This window comes from Culicoides brevitarsis, chromosome 2 (genome assembly GCF_036172545.1).
Source record: "Culicoides brevitarsis isolate CSIRO-B50_1 chromosome 2, AGI_CSIRO_Cbre_v1, whole genome shotgun sequence".
Classification (NCBI taxonomy): Eukaryota; Metazoa; Arthropoda; class Insecta; order Diptera; family Ceratopogonidae; genus Culicoides; species Culicoides brevitarsis.
Genome location: NC_087086.1, coordinates 27,405,404 through 27,427,625, shown reverse-complemented (window position 1 = coordinate 27,427,625; position 22,222 = coordinate 27,405,404). Strand labels below are relative to the sequence as shown.

Here is a 22,222-nt window from a genome sequence, read left to right as displayed (position 1 = left end):
CTATAAAAAAAATTTAATTTTCAAAAAAAAATCTCAAATTCATAAAGCACATCGCTTCAAAAAAATGTTTGTTTTGTTGTTAAACACATCGAAATAAAAAAATAAAAGTAAAAAAACAGCCGCCCAGACAGGGGCTCGAACCCTGGACTTTGTGGTTAAGAGCCACATACTCTACCGACTGAGTTACCCGGGCTGTATGTGTGTAGATCACCTATTACGTATTTTGAGATTTTTTTTGCCAGGTGTCACACACGTGCACACACATCACACATGTCGATCATTCTATTATTAGAACTCGAATGACTCGAATCAAAAATATGCAAATTAAAAACGTTTTCTTACCTTATCATCTCTCTGACGTGTTTTGAAGCCTATGTCACGTCGCACATTGAAACAGAAATATTTTATCAGCTCTCATTTCACTTTATTTCTCATTAATGATAAAATTATCTCGAAATAATTTTCACAAGAACGCCTAGTCAGACATGCAGTGAGTCAACGCAGCACGTTGAACTCTTAACTCTTCTGATTAACGGTTCGAAAAATGAAACTCTTTCTAAAATACATCTAAAAGTTTAAAGAAGCACTGTTTAAATACATTATTGGTACATAAAAATGAACTTACGGCTAAATCGGATTGAATCTTGATTGAATCGGTTGTTAATAAGAATAATTATTTTTTTTTGTCTTACTGGCTAATAAAATAATAAATCTTAAATGTACTAGAAAAAGTATTTTTTTGATTATATTTTTTTTATTCATAATATAATAATAATTAATTGTGTGCCGTTCTCAAATTTTGGGTACTGGATGCGGAAGTAGGTTGATATTTTTTTCGGGAGTAAAATTCTTGTCAAATCTTGCATTGCAAAGGTCTGATCTGGAACAATTCTATGGCACGATTTGTGTGATCGATCGGATTGAAGTGTAAAAAAAAAAATTTTGAGTTCAAATAATTCTTCGTGTGTAAGACGGAATGTTTTCAGACTTAAGTACATTTTTGTAACTCCCTTAAAAGTGCCCATTTTGTGCGATTTTTTTGTTGTTTCTTGTTTACACTTGACTAATGGGGGCATAACGATGGACTTTTGGTGTTGTCGGTGCCGTTGGAAGATCTTCCGATAACTTTTGATAGATGATGGAATTTTTGCTGGCGAGCAATGCCTGGCGGTAGCGTTCTCCGCGTTGGTGCGACAAGATGGCAATCGTCTTGGAGATGATCAGCAAGATGAGGGCAACGATCGAGACAACCATCAACATTGGCCACAAGAATTGGTAGGAAGTGTAGAATGTGGGACTTTCTTCGATTGTTACGCGATCTCCACCTAAAAAATATCAAAATTGGTTTTTGTTCAAATTCAAAAGAAGAAAAAAACTTACGTCCAAAGATATCATCAGCGAATCCCTTGATGGTATTAACGCTATCCTTCAAGATGTGGGCATCATCGACAATATCATCGATCGTTGATTCATTTTCCTTCACCTCATCGTCGTCTTCATCTTCGTACGAGTCATCGTCATATTCATCCAAAATTTGTTCCTCTTTTTGTTCTTTTTCCTTGCGCTGAGTTGGTTTGAAGTCTTGCATGTTGAGACCGTTACAAGCTTGCTTAGCGAGATCCTTCCATCCGAGGTCCAGTTTGAGTTCGGCATGGGTGCGACTCTCTTTCTTGGAGTCTCCAGAGGCAACCTACAGAAAAAAGTTACATAAAAAAATCTAGTTGCTTTGAATTTTCTTCAAAAAAACTCACCTTTCTTTCAGTCAACCATTGAATGAGATCGCGGAAAGTTTCGTCACATTCAATAGGATTGAATTTCATGTCAAAGACAGCCAAGTTGGTCATCGACTATAAAGAAAATTTGATTTAATTTGTAAAAATTAAGTTTTTCATTGAAATTTCTCACCATCAAGTCTGACATGTGGATGTTCTTGATGTTATTGTTGGAGACATTGAAGTGCTTCAACTTCTTGAACATGGTTTCAGCCATTTTCTTGCTGTTCTTGTCACCCCAGACAGTTGTCAATTCACAATCCGACACATCAAGCTCCGAAAGGACTCCTAATGGAGCAAGAACCTCAGGTTGCAAGCGTTCCATTGGATTGGCAGCGAGCACCAACTGTGAAAAAAATGATTTATGGTTAAATTTTGTACAAAATCAATCCAAATGAACATACTTTATGAATATTTCCGTTATGCGCGAAGACCTTAGGATCCAATGTCTCGATCAAGTTGTTACTCAAGTCCAATTCCAACAATTTCGACAAGTAACTAAAGACTCCAGTACCGATATTCTTGATGTTATTCATGGCAAGATTGAGTTTCGTCAATTGTGGCATAGTTTGGAAGGTTTTTTCCGACAAGAAATCAATGTTGCAATGGCTGACATCCATGTGGTAAACATTGAATGACTTAACCTCACTTTGGAAACCATTGGCTGGAAGTGATTTGAAGTTCGGGTTATCGTTCAACTTGATGACATCCAAGTCACGATTGGCAAAGAACAACATTTCATGCAATTCTTCGAACAAGTTGTGCGACAAATCAATATGACGCAATCCTTTCATCATGCTGAAGGCATGTTGGTTGATCTTGACGATGCCATTTCCACGAAGCAAGAGATTCGTGATGCCCTCCATGGATTTGAACATTTCGCTGTGCACAGCTTCAATCAAGTTTCCGCTCAAATCGAGTTTCGACAAATCTTTCGTGATGAAACCGAGGTTTCCGGAGATGAGGTTGTTCTTCAAGTGCAAGATTGAGAGAGATGTCTTGTTGAAAAGACGTTTTGGCAACGTTGCAATTTGATTGTTACTCAAGTCAAGTTCTTCAATAGTTTCAACTTTGTTGAACAACGATCCCGGCAAGGTCTTCAAGTTGTTGTCAGCCAAGTTAATGTAGACAATATTCTTCATTTCCGAGAATGCAGTTGGAAGTAACTCGGAAAAGTTGCATCGGGAGATGTCCAATTCCTCAATGGTGGGTAATTTCAACAAGTAATTCTTGTATGGGGAGTTCTTTTCCTGCATCGAACTTAAGTTATTGTCCGACAAACTCAAGAGACGAAGTTTCGTGTTGTTCGCGAACGTATCTTGGTGGATGATGTCGATGTTGTTATTGGTCAAATTAACGGAATACAACTCATCCAAGCCATTGAAAGCGAATGGCGAGATATATTCAATGGTGCAATTCGTAATCTTGATGGAGACAACGTGAGCCAATCCGATTTTCTTGAAGATGTTCTCCGACAAGACAATGGGATATTTTGGTCCGGCATCAAGAACATGCAAATCCGTGATATAAGTTGAGAATTTTTGTGTTCCCAAGTCCAAACGAGAACAAGTAGCAACGAAATATGCATTCATGTTCTTCTCACAGACGCAATTCTTCGGGCAGTTTACTTCGAGATCTTCATCGTCATCGATGTCATCATCTTCTTCTTCATCATAGTCGTATTGATCAATGATTTCTTGTTCGTCTTCAATGATTTGCGTCTTGGAATCAGCTTTTTTGTTGGTTTTGGTGTCCTTGATGGGCTTCAACAAGTTCTTAGTTTCATCTTGGGTCAAGGTATCGTCAGAATAATCATCGTAATCGTCTTCTTCAGAGTCGTAGTACATATCTTCAACTTCCTTATCCGTCAATTCCTTGGCCTCCTTTTTGCTGGAAGCAACTTTGGCGGTATTGATCGTCGTGGATTCAACAGGCTTGACAGTTGTTGTGGATTTCGGCTTGGAAATCTTACGACTGAACCTGAGAATGTCAAGAAAAGTCAATAAAATACTTTTTAACTCAAAAAGAAGGATCTTACCCTGGATCCAAATCAAGATCATGATTCTTCTTTTCGGGAACTGTCTCGACATCCAAGTGATTCGATGGATGATCGGGATCAACGAACGTCAATTTCTTGCCTTCGGGGAACATTTTATTGAAGTTTGGATCGTGTGCTAGATCAGCATTGGCAACAACTTCCGTTTTTGGTGCGATCAAGCTACAGTTGACCAAAGTCACTGTGGCAAGACACGCTACCAACACCTTAACGCTAAGGTGTCTCATCTTGAGAGGAGAAACTGTGAAAGAAAAAATTAAAGAAGATTAGTGAAATTGCGCTTAATTGTAATGATGATGGAACACGAAGAAGTACAAAAGTGCATGCGATGTCAAATATTGATTGAAGTAGAAATTTTTTAAGCCACTCACGTTTATGACTTTTTTTCTTCTTTATTTATTTACAGACAATGCCACACCACACACGCTGTTAAGTGCCTCAGAAAATGGAGTAAAGGCAGTAATTTTATATCGCGCTTTGATGGATCGCATTCTTCGACGAAAGGCAGTCGAAAAGAGAATGAAGAGCGTAATCGTAAACGTTCGTTATGTAACTAAGAATATTTTTTTTGTGCGGACGATGATTATTTATGATGCAAAAACTTGTTCGAGATTAAAAACAGAAGTCGGAGTGATGCTGAGCAGTATTCAGAAGGTAAGTTTTAACCTTAGCGATCAGATTTCGTTTGAAAAATTTTTAAGGAATGACCGAAATATGTTTCAGAAGTGTCAAAAATTAGATGAAAACGTCGTTCTTTTGAAAAGAGATCCAAATCTAACTTTGAAACAAATTCAGTATCAGCATTTTTAATTCAACTTGTGATATAAATGACATCAACATGCCTAAAATAAGCTTTAAACATAAATTCAAGTTGCAATTTGGACCTTGATCGTAATTTTAGTCTTTATTAAACGAATTTGATTAAACTAAAGGATCATCATAAGCATCAAAAAATGTTAGTTCACAGTTCGAGTAGATCAAAAACTGATTAAAAACATCAAAAATAACAAATGAGAAAACTTTAGAGCAAGGAAGGAAGCGAACAATAATTTTTTTTAATGTCGTCCCTGAAAATTTTATCTGTCCTCGTCCTTTCACTAGACCAAGTATGCCATAAGCGATAGGTCAATGTACGACATCCTTGAATTTATTTAATAAAATGGAGAAAAAAAGCTTAAGAATGGTGAAAGTTCAACTCAAATCGAACATTGACACTCTTTTATATCAAAGGATAACTGAAAATGTTCAAAATTACCATAATTATTCCAAACATGGCTGAAAATCTCACCTAAAAGCCTTAAAATTGTTACATTTTTTGATGAAATATTGAAAAAAAATGCAAAAACGGACTGCAAACGATCAACAATGACCTCTTTTTGAGTTCAAGCCAACTTTTTAATCACCAGCAATCAACGTTCCTGAACTGGTAAATTTTTCCAGCTGTCGTACCATATCACTCATCATTTAAAATATCCATCCATGTATCATTTTTCCACGCAGTTGAACGATAGCCAACTCTCTTATTATTGTTTCAATCGTCGTCATCGTCGTGCCATTGTCGACATACGAGCCGAGAAGTGAAAAGGTTGATGCACGATATAGGCAATAAAAGAAATATAAATATTAGTGTTCTGTTCCCGTCTGACAGACAATTCGTTACTTAAACTGCGAAATAAAAATATTAACAAAAGAGAGAGATGCAGATGCAATGCAACGAAATAACGGGTCTCTCGGCCTATTTTTACTATTTTTGTTGTCATTGTCAAGATATTTGTGCCAGACTATTTTTATCGCGTCAAATTATGCCAAAAAATTATTCAAGCGCCATTTGCATCGATCTTACGAAACTTGTATCTCAAAATAGATCCTGTTTGAGAATTAAATGCATTCCAGTTGTCGTCATCATCATTAACAGCTCATTATTAGAAAGCTTCACTTTTTATCACTTTGAAAGAGTTGTCGAGAAATAATCTCATTTACGTTCAAATTCACATGAAAATTGGATTAAATATCAATTTCTGGCTCATTTCTCTAAAAATTAATATTTTCATGTATTGTAAAAAACTAGTTTTTTTTTATAAATTTAAAATAAAAGTCATGTTTTGACTATATGTTGAGTAAAGGAAAAAAAACGTGATACCAAACATAATAAAATAGTAATTTTATGGTGTGGAGTGTAGAAATGGAGGCATGACTCCCACATCATGGTACATGAATGACTTACGATTCAACTTGCGTTCGACCGAACGACATGACTTTAAAAAAGTGCTTCTAATTTATTGTGCAGGAAAAAAAGTTTACTGTAATAAAGAATGATTCAACATCTTTTATTTTCTTTTTTTAGAGGAATTGATTAACTTATTTAAGTTGATGTACGGGAAGAATTGCTTTTTTGCCACTGTTGGATGACCCCAAGAATTTAAAGTTTTCATGAAACTTAAGTGGATTTCAAATCTTTAAGAAATTTTTGAATTTATAGGTTAAAAATTTCGAAAAATTTAAAGGAGGCAAGCTCAAAAAAAAATTTTTCTTAATCCCAGGCGAAATAATTTTAAAATTTCTTAATTTTTTTTTACCAAATTCGATAACAAACAATATAATAAAACCTAATTAATTTTTTTTTCAAAATTTATTTTTTTTTACACTTTTTTTTTAATTTTTAACTTTGAAATTATTTTTTTTGTTAAAACCTTTTAGTAAATATTTCAATTATAAAAAAAATTAATAATTAATTTTAAAAAATTTTAAATTGTGAAAAATTAAAAATAATTAGAAATTATTCAAAAATTTCAAATTTTCATCAATTTTTTTTTTTATTTTTTTTTTAATCCCAGGTGAAAAAATTTATAACATTTTTATATTTTAAAAATTGCTTAAAATTCTTTTTTCAAACTTTTCAAAATTTTTTGACCAACCTACTAAAAAAATTTAATTTTAAAATTTTTTATCTTAATTTTTTTTTCACCAAATTCGAATTAAAAAAATATAATATAACCGAATTTATTTTTTTTCTAATTTAATAAAATGTAATCTAATTTTTTTTTTTAAATTAAAGAATATAGCTCAGAAATTATTTTTTTGTAAAAAAAATATCTAAAAAATATTTTACCTACGAAAAAGATGAAAATTCTTTTGAAACAATTTAAAACTGTAAAAAATTAAATATTAATTAGAAATTATCCAAAAATTGTTAAAATTTTCAAATTTTTGGGGTCAAAAATAATATTTTTTGAAATTTTAGTTTCCAAAATGTTCATTAAAACGGACAGACAACAAAACAACCGTAAAATAAAATTATTTCTCAAAACGCTTCAAAAAAAAAAGTTAAAACGTCATAAAGAAACGATTTGCCATATGTTGTCAGAAGAAAAGAAGTCAAACCATCACTCATTAAATGCATTGAAAAAAAAATCATAAAGATAAAAAAGAAATGCATTTATTTACTTTTTCCTTCACTCTACACGCCACTTTACCGCATCAAGTGATGTAAATAAAATGTTTAATTTATTCAATGACGTTTGTACGACATGGCATTTAAAACATTTCTCAAGTGTGAAATCATAATCGTACAAAAAATAGAGACAGAAAATGATTGATATGTGAAACGCGTGCTCAGCTGATAAAATTCTATTTCGTTCTGAATACCAAACGCGAAACGAATGTGGTCAAATTTATGATTAATTAAAAAAAAAAGATTTTCCGAGCCGGGAGGTCTTTAAACGTCAATAACCACACACACAAAATCTGTCTAAAAAATCCATAAAATTCAATAAAAAAAGAACCGTCAACCCACTCACATTTTCTCTTTATTAAAATTCAATTTTTGTGATATGTCGAACACATTTGAGAGCATTTGTTGTGTAAATGCAGGCGATTTACAAGTAATTGACTCGAAAAGTCTCTTAGGAAATGTCTAATAAAACACGTGAATTTATGAACCTTAACGACGTGAGCTAAACGATGTTTATTAAGTTGTAAAATGAAAAAAGTGAAGCAACAGTCATTAAAATCGCATCTGCTTTTAAATTTGAATCTCATCCCATCACACCTCTCGCGATGGAAGCAATGAATCAGTTTAGATCCGAAAAAGTGACCAGAAATCAATTTACAAGGTGAGAAATTGATCGATCAATAAATTGGCACGCAAATGACTTAATCAATCGGTTTGTTTTGTCTTTTGGCGTGGAATGTACAAATAAAGCGAAAAAAAAAGAAGAAAAACATCACAATACCGTGCTAATTTTTTTGACGTCTTCTTCTAACAACTTATTAGTCATCATTGGCAAAATTTAGCAAAAAAATTTAAATCAAGGCATGTGTCAAGTTTTTTTTTCGCATAGTGTTGCCTCTGTTTGATGAAACCGGTATCACAGATGGCTTGATGTACTTTAAGTTCAGATTAAGGCAAATAAAAAGAAGTAAAGGGAACTATTTAGTAAAGAAACTTTATCTTAATTTACTTTTTTTTTAACCTTAAAAGACCTGCATAAAGCATAAAAAATCAGGTTTAACGAGAATTTTTATAAACAAGAAATTCGGTCATCAAATATAAGTTTGCTTCAAGAAAAGGAGAATAAATGAACAAAACAACTTCAATTACATTTTTGTTGCTTCAAATTATGATGAAGTGGAGCAGAGGCGGATCAATGTTTGGATTTTTGATTTAAAAAGTGACTCAGGTAAGTTCAAAAATTCATTTTTTTTTAATTTTTGACAAATTTGGTACTAAAAAAAAGAGAAAACAAGACCGAAAAACTCTTAAGTCAAAAATAATTGGCTTTGACTTAAGCTTATGTCAAACTTAACATTAAGTCAAACATCTACAAACACTTAATTTGCAAATATTTAATAAAAATTTTGAAAAATCTTTGGATTTGTTTTCCTAAAAAGTGACTCAGGTAAGTTCGGTCAAAAACAATTGACTTTGATTTAACTTAGTCAAACTTAACTTAAGTTTAAGTCAGAATTTTTTTCAAAAAGGTCAAAAACACTTGACTTAGTCTAAGACTTAAGTTTAAGTCAGAATTTTTAAGTTAAAGTCACAAAGCTTTTTTAAAATTTAAGTTTAAGTCGAGTTTAAGTCAAAATAATTTTGAAACTTATACTTCAACTTAAGCTTAAGTCTAAAAAAAATTTTTAAGTTGAAGGTTATTTGAAGGTTAAGTTGAACGTTTTTGACCCTAGAAAGAAAATAAAGTTTTTCTTGTCTAAATATTTTTAAAAATTTTACTTTTTTAGCAAATTTTTACTAAAATTCGTTCGAAACGCAACTGAAATAAAGTTAAGTTATAAAAATTTGATGAATCTCAAAATGAAGTGAGACAAAAGTGCATTTTAAAGCAACATACGTTTCAAAACTGGTTCAAGACAAGCTCCAAGTCATGAAAAGCAAAAAAAAAAAACGGGTGGATGATATAATAATGAATGATTGTAGCAGCAAAAATTATAACGAAGCACGGAACAAAGAATAACAGCTGTTGCTCAGTTTCTCTGTAATAAGCAATTCTTTTTGCGAATTTTTTATTAGTTTACCGGGTGTTCCTGCGTTTGTATCAACGAGAAGTAAGTACATTGACTTTGTTTTGACACAAAATGTGTGTGAGTGGTGATGAATATGCGGGATAACAAGGTTTGTCTCTCGCCTTTTATGGCAACTGTAATTTTTTTTTCGCAAAAAAAGAAGAACAAGAAGAAGTTTTGCAGAATATTTCAATAATATTTGCGAGCAAGGTTAGAAAAAAAACACAAATTATTTCAATCGATCATCATCTCTTTTTGTCACGTACACAAACAATCAAAATATTTTTTTTCTGCCACAAATATCTCACTTAACATTGACTTATTAATTAGTTTATTTAACTTTTTTTTTCGTGAGTGGCAAGAGAAATGTTTAGTCTACAATTCGTGTGTTTAAATTGCAATAAAAAAAAATGAACGAGATCTAGTGCGTCGTTTAAATCGCGAATAAATAAATAAATACTTATAAATCAATATGCCGTGTAAATGACTTGCCTCTGACTGTCTCAAGGAGACAAAATCAACGAACGAGCGCGAACTGCAATTGTAAATTTTTAAACGTCAAATATCGCTGCAATGAGATAATGCATAAAATATTGCGGGAGTGCCGTCAATTTAATATTTTATTATTTTTTTTTACAGAAAAAGAAATCTTTTTTATTTATAAAATTTACTCATGAGGAAGTTTCACAATATTAAAAGAAAATTCGTTGTAAATTTTCCCCTTTTGTGAAAATTGTAATTTTTTTAATGTACAAATGTGGCGTGGTAATGGCACATATCGCTTCCTTCTTTGCAAACTTTACAATAAACCTAATTTGTGACCTTTGCCCTCACCTTTTGTTATATTTATAGAGCTGCCTGTCTAACTCATCATATAGATTCTAAATATTAGCTACCTAGTTTTGTGTTAGAATTGTTGTCGATTCGATATGTTTTTTTTTTGTGAAAAATCAAAATGATTAGATATTTTTCTTTTTCTTTTCAGTTTGATTTTTTTGTGTTACATGGAGCCGAATTGTTGTTATAAATACGCGAAAATAAAAAGGAGGATATATTTCAATTCACTTTAGTTAATTGGAACTCTAGAAAAATATTTTTGGATAAAAACCTATGGAATATTTTGCTCTGCAATGTAAAACGCTTGAATCAGTTCAGAAACAATTCTTGATATTTTGTCTGCGAAATTTGACATGCTGACTCTGGAGGATTGTCAATTGTTCAACCTCTGTCTATGATCAAAAGCGGATTAACTGACAATCGGGCCTTAGGCTTTTTTCAACAATTTTTGGGCCTATTTTAAAGAATAGATTGCTCATTAATTGATTTTCATAACAATTTTTGGGCCAATAATAAGATAAACTCTAGTCACATTTTAAAGAATTTCAAGTTGAAAGAAGAACAGGGGACACCAGTATTATTAACCTGTGGTAATGTCGCGATTACCTGTCGTCGGTTACGAGGAAGAGATGTCACTTTTGTGGCAGAGAGAAAAGAAGATAGACGTGCTGGCGATATTTTGGATAATTTTGGAAGAATAAAGCGATTGTTTATCATTAAATTGATTTGCTCAACCAGTGACAGTATCATTTCAATCGACTATATTTAGCTCATGAGGACAGTTGTAAATCGTTTACGAAAGACAAGGTGAAAAATACCTAAAACTATGCCTAATGTTTAAATACTCGACTAACAGTCTACAAAAGCTCAAAATCAAATGAGCTGAGATGAAGTTAATCATCAAAATATGACTTAAATCCTTGAACTTAACGACCCCTGTATTAAAGACCAAAAACAGAACCACTTCGAGGAATGGTTTTAAGCCATTTTAAAAATTTCCTTTAATCATGTTAATTCGACAAGTTCATAAGGCAAAAAACGACTAAAAACTTTTCCTTAGGGAACTCTAAAAAAAAGTATCTATTCTATATGTAGCATTTACTTTAAATAACGGTTGCATTCTCCGTTACAGACAACCACACACACAAAAGTACTCCAATTTATTTTTAGGATATCGATTCCTTTTTATATGTCGCGGAAATTTCGTTTGTTGTTTTTTTTTGTCTTTCTTGTTATTTGTTTTTATTAACTTCACTTAACAAACATGCATGCACAACAACAACTAAACAGCCAACTAGATAGTCAATAGTTTACAATTCCACGAAAACTTTTAAAAAGCGGAACGGAAGGAATTGAAAGGAACGACAATCGGGAGTCGAGTCACGCACAAAGGATGTAAATTCTAGAAAATGTCTATTTTCTTTAATTTGAATCTCATTAAGAGTTCATTAATCTTTCTAATCATGTTCTATTTGTAGCTTTTTTACAATTTTTTTTTCTAACGTCATAAATTCGCTCTTTCTTTAAATAAGAAAAGAAAATTAACATGAACTTTGCTATTAAAATTTGTCGTTTCTTGTTGTCAACTCGCTTGTTTATGATATAGTTGTAGGTAGTACTTAATAAGGATCAACATTTTTGTGGCTTATGTGCACGTCGTCATCGTTGTACGCGACTTAACAGTGGTGGGAAAGGAGTTTTAATGGCATTGCGAGTCACGTTTGTTTGTCTTTCACGTACATCCAGCTCATTTTCTTTCGTTTTGTTATTCACGTCTCTATAGTTACTCGCATTTTTCGTATTGCCACGTACAGAGCTCAAGGAGTAGTTGGTAGGTTTGAACGAATTTTTCGAAATTCAGCATGGAACTTGCCACCCCTTGATCGCATCCTGCCAAATCCTTCTGTACATGCGTTATTTGTTGCTTATGTTGTTTGGTTGTTGGAATAGACCGAGTTTTGTTATTGACGTGAACTTCATCGGTCGAACTTTTTCAAGACTGCTCGAAAAATATTATAAAAAAAAGAAGAAAATTTGCTCGAGTCTTTTAATTGAACGAATAAAGAAGACGCAAATAGAGTCATTTAGTGCAATCACAAAGAGAATGACGCTACAAAAATAGTTTCTCTAAGACGACACAAAAACGAGAGAGAAATAAAGTGCAATTTAAAATCAATTTTAATAAATATATAATGTCGCTGTCATCATCGTCGCCATAATGAAGAATAGTGTTGAATAAAAAATTCATTTTCAATGACTCAGTGACACGAAATATCATAAAAATCATCAAAAATTCAAGACAAAAAAAGGATATCACTCGATTTTTTTCGTTGTTCCACGACGATAGTAAGCTCAGTCATTAATTTCACTAATTTTCGTTCACACATCAAACCATTTTTCGTTTTTATTTATATGGTTGATTAGCAATACATTTTAATAAACTCAAGTTTGAATGTCAGTCATGTGTACAAGTAGGAAAGTAGAATATGTGTGGTAGCTAGATTCATAATAATAATTATATTTATTTACGAATCAATATCCAGACAGGTACAACAGACTTTTAGAGAGTCATTAAAATTGATTGATTAGATTTATTTTGTTGTATTATGTGTTAGTTACATCCAAGGAGCACTTCAAGGAATTACGTTGATTGAGTTTTTTAATAAAGAATAAAGACGTTTTAATGTATTTTTTGGCAAAGTTAAGTAACAGAAGAGGTGAACGGACTTTTAATCGTCCTTTAATGGCAAAATTTTATCAAAATAACGATAAAAGGGCTTGAATATAAACAATATTTCGTAATTTTTTGAGTTTTTTGTCAATTTGGCAAAAAATGGAATAAAAAAATATGGAATTCACAAAATATTTTTGATTTTGATTTTTTTAAAGTTTTCAATAAACTTTAAGGCTTTTAGAGAGCTAAAAAAAATAAGTTCAACAATTTCTCAATAATTTTAATTTTACTGAAATATTTTTTTTAATTTTACTGAATCTTCATAATTTTTTAGTAAAATTCGGTTTCAAGTCATTTTTTAGAATGAAAATTTTCAATTTTTTTTATTTTATTTTTTTATATTTTATTTTTTTAAATATTTATTTTTTTAAATATTTTTTTTTAAATATATTTTTTTATTATACTGAAAATTAAAATTAACAAAAACTTTATTTTATAAAAGTTTAATTAAATTTTAATTTTCATAAAAAATTAGATTGGAAACCAGAAAAATTAAATTAAAAATTTTTCTTTGTTGAATCAAATCACAAAAGTCAAATTAGGATTGAAAGACTAAAAAAAATTTTAAGATTTTTTTTTTGAGAACTTTGAACTTTCCAGATCAAATTAATTTAATTCTTTTTTATTGGTTTTTCGACAAAACATACTTAAAATTATTAATTAAATTTATTTTTTTCTTCTTTTCAAATAAAAATAAATTTTTATTCAAAATTTTAAATATATTTTTTTAATTTTAAATTAAGCACTTCAATTTTGATTAACAGAAATTTTAATTAAATAATTTAAACAAATAATTCAAAAAATTAAATTAAATTAAATTTAAAATAATTTTGGACATTTTTGATAAAAAAAATAAAAATTTTTTTTCAAGTCATTTTTCCTTCAAACAGTCCCAAACCTCGTTAAAAACTTCAGAACCTGCTAAAAATTTAAATTACTCAACAATTACCATTTTTGCAACAATTTAATTTATTTTAGTAATTCACACGATGATGACTCGACTAGGCTTGCTCATCAACCTTGAAATGTTTCCTTGGTTTTAAAAAATAATTTCAACAAAAAACTCTTTGGTTTGGAAAATGCATGCAAGTTAACCTCCTTTGATGAAAATTTCAATGCATTTCTGTGCTAACCCGCTACAAAGTAATTCAAAACTTTCGCTCCAATTTATAATTTTCTTTTCTTTTGCGCTTTCTTTTAAATAAATGAAGAAACTTTCATGGCTTTTCCACAAGTTTTTTTGTTTTTTTTTTTAATTGAATAAAAATTAGCTCTTTGACCTTTCTGCGAGTTTTGAATGAACGAAAAATCCTTTCATTGACCGTCAAATGCCATTTCTTCGAAATTATTTAACAAACACGCACAATTCATTCACCTCCGTCATTACATCGAGATCCTTATCACCCATGAAATGTCGTAATTTAATTAAACCGATTTTAACATAATTTTACATTAACCACGAAAATTTCCCCTTTTTCTTTGATTTTTTCTCTTTCTCTCTGTTTCTCAACACTTGCCTTACTTTCCAACAACTTTTATTAGTTTGAAAGTTTTATTCGTCCTGATTGTGCCTGTTTTCTGTGCGCTTTTCACTGAACCAAAAAAAAAATAATTAAGCGGTTTGATGCACTTCAAAGACATGTGGTTTGTAAGCATTCTAAAGGCCGTTAAATGGGAGATCCTTAAAATTTATCTATGACAAAGGTTTGAATTTTTTTCGTAATTTCATTTTTTTTCTTCTCATTCTCCTAAATCAGTAGTGCGAACGCCTTGTACATATCGCTAGATTTTAAATTTAGAACTTTTGGCTCGTGCCGCGTTTCCGGTCAGTCACGTTGCAAGCAATAAATTCATTTAAATCGCATCCTGGACTCGTTTTTCAGCCGCAAACTTTAGTAAAACGCAAAAAAAAATGGAAAATATCGATTTATGTAAATTTTTCGTGAGGCATTTAGTTGTCCACGTGTTTAAAATAGCTGAAGTTGAGTGCTTTTCAAAAACAATTTTTTCTAATGTAAATTTTGTATGGCTCGGAAAATTGCTGCACGAAATGTAAAAAATACAACACAAAATGGGGTGAAGTAAAGGAAATAGTTGGAAGACCGAAATTTTTCATGCAACTCATTGTTGTGAGTCGCGATAAGTCAAAAGGAGGACATTCGCAGACGACAACTGTTATTTGCATAATTTATTGTCCCTGTCGTCTTTTCTTTTTATAAAACTGAATAAATTTAAATGGCGGATACGAATGCAAATGAGACGTGTTTGGAAGCTTCAAAGACTTTTGCGAATAAAAATAGCCTAAAATGTGAACCGAAAATCAAAGATGGGAAAAATTTCTTTTTTTCTAAGATTTTAATTATTTTTTTAAAAATTAAATTAATTATTTTTCAAACAAAAAAAATTTTAAATAATGTTTTAAATTTTGAATTACTAAAAATCTGTTTAAAATCATAATTTTCCTATTTTTAATTTTTATTAAAGTATAAATATTTAATTTTTTTTATTTTAAATAATTTTTCAAAAATTTAATTATTAATTTTTCAATCAAAAAAAAAAAAAAAAAAAATTAAAAAAATGTTTAAAATCAGAATTTTTATTTTAATTTAATTTTTTTTTAATTTTAAAATTATTTTTATATTTTAAAATTATTTTTTTTAATTTTAATTATTTTATAATTATAAAATTATTTTATATAATTTATTTTTAAAAATATTTTTTAATATTTTAAAATTATTTTCTTGAACACTTTTTTACATTTTTTTTTGAATATTTTTAATTTTAATGAATTTGATTTTATTTTTTGAATTTGCTTTGATTTAATTTTTTTTTATATTTTTAATTTTTTTCAAAATAATATTTTTTTTATTTTTTTTTAAATATTTTTTTAACTTTTTTTTTTATTAAAATATGATTTTTTAAAATTTTCCGAAAAAAATTCAATTGTCAAAACCACAAAAAAAAACGGATCATCGATACTTTTAATGATAGAAAATCAATTTTCTTCATGTCCAAATTAATTCAAACAAACAATTTGATCGGTTTTTACTTCACAAAAAAAGCGACGCAAAAACCACGCAAAATAAACGAACCTACCAACCGAGTCAAGAAAAACAAGTCAAAGCAAAGTAATATCCATTAAAATTATGGCAGTCATCAGAATATTTTTTTCGGATATGTAATAAAAAAAAAGAATAAATTTAGCATGAAATAGTTTTTTGTCTGACTTCAGTCAGTCAGAAGAAAAAATAAAGCGTGGAAAGTAAACAAACCCAGAAAACGAATAAAATTGAATCAAAGCTAGATAGAGACAGAGACAATGAATGCAAAACAATGACAACAACAGTTGTTTGTTTGATACGGATTGTCTCAGTTTTGTTAGGGGAACGTAATTTTTTTGGCTGTTTTTTCGGAAAATCGATAGTTAACAACGAATGACACGTTTACGTCATTTTTAGTAATTTTACACCTGATTACTGGTGAATATTTTTTTATTGATAACAACGATAATTTTCGGTGAGTTAACGGTATGACGCATAATTTGTGAGAAATTTGCAATGCGGAAGTGGATCGATTTTTTATTGAGTTTTAATGGAAAAAAGTTCTATTTTTAATGAAATTTTAGCTAAAAAGGCGATAATTAGGTCAAAATTGTTTAATTTTAGTTGAAAAAAAATTTTTTAGATCAAAAAATATTTTTAAAATTTCAATAAAAACTTAAAAAAAAAATTAAAATTCTTAGAATCACAAAATTTTAATTTGTAAAACATTAAAAATGAACAAAAGTTACTCAAATTAATTAAAAATAAAAAAAAATAATTAATTTTTTTAAAAAAAATTTTTAAGAAAATTTGTAGAATTATATTAGAAGTAGTATTTGAATTTTCGGTTCAAATTTGACCAAATTTAGTTCAATATGTTTGTTATTTAATTGAAAAATAATCAAAAATTAAAGAAAAAATTTTCAATCGATCAATAAATGACACAAATTTAATAAAAAAATCTCAAAAAATGTGAGAAATTTTTCAAAAATGACCAAAAAGTGCTTAAAATTGAACAATAACACTCAAAATCCGGAAAAACGGCACCAAAAATAGCCTCACTGACCAAATATCGATTAAAAAATCCCCCTGGCAGTCCAAAAACCTAAACCATCTGTTGAAATTGACGTAAAAACCCTTGGCATGACACGTGCCATCGACTCTCGACACGACACGAAACAAATAATTGGCACCTCTGAACACGTAATCACGAGAATTTCCCTTAATGGCTAACACAAAATGCCGAAAAAAAATTTTTTTTTCTCCGCAGTTTCTTTTTCACGTCAAAACTATGCTTCTGTAGTGGATCGGCAGCACACTCATGCCCATTATCCTTATTATTATTTTATTATTATTGCTGGTAATGACAATTTTCATGACTCCGTTGTACATTTTTTTTATGATCGCATGGTCATGGCTCCGAATGTTCTGTGTATATATGTCCCCAATCTGCTTGCCTGCTGCCAAGGATGTCATTAAGCCATTATAATGCAGTTTAATTTTCTGTCATTTATTTTTTTTTATTTTTCGTGATTGCAGATCTAACATGGAAAAGTACGATTTACTCTCGGTCGTTGGCGAAGGCTCGTATGGGTTGGTGATGCGATGTCGGCATCGCGAAACGGGACAACATGTGGCGATCAAGAAGTTTCTGGAGACAGATGACGATTTGACGGTGAAGAAAATGGCGATGCGGGAAATTAGGATGTTGAGGGTGAGATTTTTTAAGATTTTTTATAATAAAAATTGGATTTTATTGATTTTTATTTTTTTTTAGAAATTACGCCATGAGAATTTGGTGAATTTAATTGACGTTTTTCGACGAAAGAAGCGATTTTTCCTCGTATTTGAGTATGTGGAACACACAGTTTTGGAGGAATTGGAAGCTCATGCTGGCGGTCTAGGGTTTATCGTTGCTCGGAAGCATATTTATCAAGTTTTGAGGGCGTTGGATTTTATTCATGCAAATAATGTAAGTTTTCTTTGTCTTAAAAAAATTTAAAAAAAAAATTTGATTTTTAAAAATTTTATTTTAAAAAATTTAAAAATTTTATTTTAAAAAATTTAAAAATTTTATTTTAAAAATTTTAAAATTTTTATTTTCAAAATTTTATTTTAAAAAATTTAAAAATTTTGTTTTAAAAAATTTAAAAATTTTATTTTAAAAAATTTTATTTAATTTTAAAAATTTTATTTTAAAAAATTTAATTTAAAAATTTTAATTTTAATAATTTCAAAAATTTTTTTAAAAAATTTATTTTAATTTACAAAATTTTAATTTTCATTTTTTTATAATTTTTTAAAAAAATTAACTAAAGATTTTTCTATCAAATTTGTTTTTTAAATAATTTTTTTAAACAAATTTTAGATTTAATTTGAAAAATATTTTAAAACAATTTTTTAATCGAATCATTTTAAAATAAAATTTAATGAAAAAATTATTAAAAAAATAAAATTTAATAAATATTATTTAAAATATTTTTTTTATTTTTTAAAATTAATTTTTTATTTAAAAATATTTCTTTAAAAAATTTCATTTTTAAAATAAATTTATAAATTCAATCATTTTTATGAAATAATTAACATTTTCTTTACTAAAATAAATTTTCATTAAAATTTTATATTTTAGGTCATTCATCGCGACATCAAGCCCGAAAACGTCCTCGTCTCAAAACTCGGCGTCGTAAAATTGTGTGATTTCGGCTTCGCGCGTCACTACGACGAAAACGAGACATTCACGGACTACGTTGCCACTCGTTGGTATCGCTCGCCGGAACTTCTTGTCGGTGACACACGTTACGGCAAAGAAGTCGACATCTGGGCTGTCGGCTGTTTATATGCCGAAATGATGACTGGCGAGCCCTTGTTTCCCGGCGACTCGGATATCGATCAATTATTCCAAATTGTCAAAGTCCTGGGCAAACCAAACATGCGACACCAACTCTTAATTTCACGCAACACGATGTTCAAAGGGATGAAACAAGAACAAAATTCAAGTTTGGCCCAACTTTTCCCGGATTGGAACCGGGACAGCTTGGAATTCGTTACGCAGTGCCTTAAAATGGATACGAGTGCGAGACCTGACACCGCGACTTTGCTAAAACACGAGCTTTTTACGCGCGATGACTTTCTGGAGTACTTTATGCCGGAGTTGCGGGCCAAAATGAACAAGGAGGTGCAAAATAATCCGTTGCTGAAGCGGATGCAAAACATGCAGGACGTCAATGGAACGGTAAATAATCCGCGGAAAAAGAGTTCGGGGCGACCGGAGGAGCGAAAACTGGAGAAACACTCGTCCGGGCTGCGAAGAACGAGCGACAACGAGACAAAACAGTCAAAAAGCAAAGACAAGATCACGCAAATTGGCTTGTCGCTGTTGCCCCATAGCCAGCCCCAAGTGACCCTCAACAATTTGTACAATCACAATCAGAGCACGAACATCAAGGAGACGCAAAATTTGCTGCGCTCCAATTTTAGTTACAGCAACGAGAATCTCAATCTCAACAATTTGACGAAGAAACAAATTTTGACGAATATGAACAACACGAAAAACAATTTTTCCTACTTTTCCAATCTCGGACCGGCTGTGGAGCCATCCGCCACGACAATTCCCTCGACGACCACGGAAAAGACGCCGCGCATTTTATCCGCACAAAAAAGCCAAAAAAATCCCCTCACCAAAGCGAGTCTTTTCACGCACAATCTGCTGCAAGAGAGTGCCTTCAATAACGCCACGTCGCCCATCAAATATCAATCTTTGCAATCGGACGACTTGAGTCCGAATCACACCTCCAAAGTGTCGCTCACCAATCAAACGTCGCCAAATGCCACCAATTCCTCGTCATTTTTCAACACTTATTTTACAAATCCGCGAAAAAGTTTGGTCACGAATCCCCTGTCGATCGATGCGACGAAGATGAACACGAAAAATAGTCCGATTGTGGAAAATTTGAAGCTCACGACGACAACGCCGAGCACGAAATCGAGTTTGATGCGACGTGAACGCGGATTGCCGATGAGTTTGTCGACGACACTTGAGGTTGGAGGCAAAGATGCGGACTATCGATTGTTGCAACCGCCTCCGTGGTTGTCAAATACGCACTCGAAACACTCATCCAATGAGAAAGTGGGGCACTTGAGCACCAATAAACGCATGACAGACTGGAAAACGATGCACAATGAACTGAACAGACTCTCGATCACGGATACGGACAATATTTTGTTGCCGACGTGTCCTGGAGGTGAGTTGATTTTTTTTTTTAATATAAATAAAAATTTAAAATATTTTTGATAAAAAATATAAAAACAATAAAATTTGATTAAATACAAAAAAAAAAATAGGAGAAAAAATTTTTTTAGATTAAAAGAATATTATAATTTAAAAAAAAAAATTATTTTAAAATATTTTAAATTAAAAAAATTGTTTTTGTAAATTTATTAAATTTTTTTCTCATTTTTCTAAATTGAGTCAAAAATAAAATATTTTGAATTTATTATATAATTGATTTTAATTTATAAAATTAAAATAATAAATTATATCAACAAATATTTTTAAATATAAAAATGGTAAAAAAAAGTATTATTTTATTTTTTTTAGTTCTAAATTATTAAAAAAAAAAATAAAAAAAAATCTTTTAAATGTGCCTTAAGAGATTCTTAGAAGAAAACTCTTTAAAGTTTAAGCTAATTAATTTTAAATATTTTTATTTTGATAAAAATTACTCCAAGAATAAATTTTTTTAATTTTAATTTTAAATATTTTTATTTTGATAAAAATTACTCCAAGAATAGTAATGTTTTTAATTATTTATTTATTTTAATAAAATAAAATAAAATAAAAAAAGATTTAGAATTAACTAATTAATAAATCCTTTTTAAATTGCTGAAAAGTACAGGAGATATTTATTTTTATTCAAAATAATTTTTTTAACATATTTTTCAAATTTATGTGCAAGATTTATTTTTTTTTATTTTTTATAGATCCTTTATATTTTTGAACCATTTCATAGTTTTAAATTATTTTAAAAAAATTTAAAAAATATTAAAATATTATTTAAAAATGTGACTAAAGAGATTCTTAGAAAAAAATTCTTTAAAATTTAAGCTAATTAATTTTAAATATTTTAAAAAATTTTTATTTTGATAAAAATTACTCCAAGAATTTTAATGTTTTTTTAATTATTTATTTATTTTAATAAAAATAATAAAAAAAGGATTTAAATTTAAATAATTAATTAATATTTTTCAAATTACTGAAAAATACAGGAAAAAAATTCATTTTTTATTAAAAACATTTTTTTTGTGCAAGATTTATTTTTTTTTAATTTTTTAATCATTTTTGAACTGAACTTATTAATATAAATGAAGTGAATTAAAATTAAAATTATTTTTTTTAATTAAATCATTAAAAAATAATTATTTTTTTTTATTTTCCAGCATCCCTCAGTCCCAAAACTGGCAATCGGAAGAAATTGACGCCGATGATCAACTCACCGGAATTTCATTCGTCGACATCTTTAAACACCACATCTAACGGTTCAAATTAGTGGCTTTGACGGTCTTTAACTACTACTACTCTCTACTATTTATGATTTATTTATTAATAAATTAATGCTTAAAAAATATTTAAAAGACGTCTCAAAGTGAAATTCACGGTAAAAATGCAACTCGATGTCGCACGTGTGTACAAAAAAATGTGAAACAGACAAGATTTATGGGATTGGCATTGCGTGTGATGCTTTGAATGTAACAATGTCGCATCTCGTTGGAATGATCTCTCTTTCTATGTAAATAAATTGTCAACTAATGCCAGTCAGTTACTTTGTGTGTAAATGAGACAAACTTGGATTAACTCGTTACATCAAAAAACGATCACATGAGAAGAAAATTACGATAACGCAACATTTTTAAAAATTATTTACAAAAATAGAACGGATGTGAAGAATTTTTTTCAAAAGGAGATCGCATTAAAGACGAAAAAGTTTCAAGGAAGTCGATGGCAATCAATGAAAGGGAACGGAACGCACGATGATGAGTTTGTTATTGATTTGTTTGAAAAATGAATTATTTACGTGTTTTGTATGAAAAAACGAAACATGCTAATTGAAATGTCCATTAAAAAAAATTGTTGATGTTGACGAATCATGAATAATTTAGTCATGCATGAAGTTTATCATGGCAGTCGGATGTGCGACTTTTAATTTGCGAGAGATAGTTTGGACGTTTGAAATTCAATGGAGATGAAAAATTGATAAAATTGGAG

General features: G+C 29.9%; 3 protein-coding genes and 1 non-coding gene across 4 annotated transcripts in view; 2 read left to right on the top strand and 2 right to left on the bottom strand.

Moving 5' to 3' along the window:
• Nucleotides 1-120: 120 nt before the first annotated feature.
• On the bottom strand, nucleotides 121-193 carry Trnak-cuu (transfer RNA lysine (anticodon CUU)). The gene has a single exon. It is a non-coding gene; the product is annotated as a tRNA-Lys (tRNA).
• Nucleotides 194-789: 596 nt separating this feature from the next.
• LOC134832709 (uncharacterized) overlaps nucleotides 790-22,222 on the bottom strand; it is a 30,215-nt gene continuing 8,782 nt past the window's right edge. Inside the window, exons 2-7 of the mRNA XM_063846828.1 lie at nucleotides 3,811-4,069; nucleotides 2,177-3,752; nucleotides 1,906-2,118; nucleotides 1,752-1,847; nucleotides 1,381-1,690; nucleotides 790-1,325 (exon numbers count right to left, since the gene is read on the bottom strand). Coding sequence (XP_063702898.1) covers nucleotides 1,054-1,325; nucleotides 1,381-1,690; nucleotides 1,752-1,847; nucleotides 1,906-2,118; nucleotides 2,177-3,752; nucleotides 3,811-4,055 — 2,712 coding nt within the window. The 5' untranslated portion in view covers nucleotides 4,056-4,069 and the 3' untranslated portion in view covers nucleotides 790-1,053. The remainder of the gene's footprint in view (nucleotides 1,326-1,380; nucleotides 1,691-1,751; nucleotides 1,848-1,905; nucleotides 2,119-2,176; nucleotides 3,753-3,810; nucleotides 4,070-22,222) is intronic.
• LOC134828865 (cyclin-dependent kinase-like 4) lies at nucleotides 14,591-19,490 on the top strand. The gene is made up of 5 exons (XM_063841853.1): nucleotides 14,591-14,623; nucleotides 17,500-17,674; nucleotides 17,738-17,932; nucleotides 18,590-19,410; nucleotides 19,478-19,490. Exons 2-5 carry the CDS (start codon nucleotides 17,507-17,509, stop codon nucleotides 19,488-19,490), a joined length of 1,197 nt encoding a protein of 398 aa, XP_063697923.1. The 5' UTR covers nucleotides 14,591-14,623; nucleotides 17,500-17,506.
• LOC134832029 (uncharacterized) lies at nucleotides 19,450-21,534 on the top strand. Its single transcript, XM_063845916.1, has 2 exons — nucleotides 19,450-20,201; nucleotides 21,397-21,534. Exons 1-2 carry the CDS (start codon nucleotides 19,496-19,498, stop codon nucleotides 21,504-21,506), a joined length of 816 nt encoding a protein of 271 aa, XP_063701986.1. The 5' UTR covers nucleotides 19,450-19,495; the 3' UTR covers nucleotides 21,507-21,534.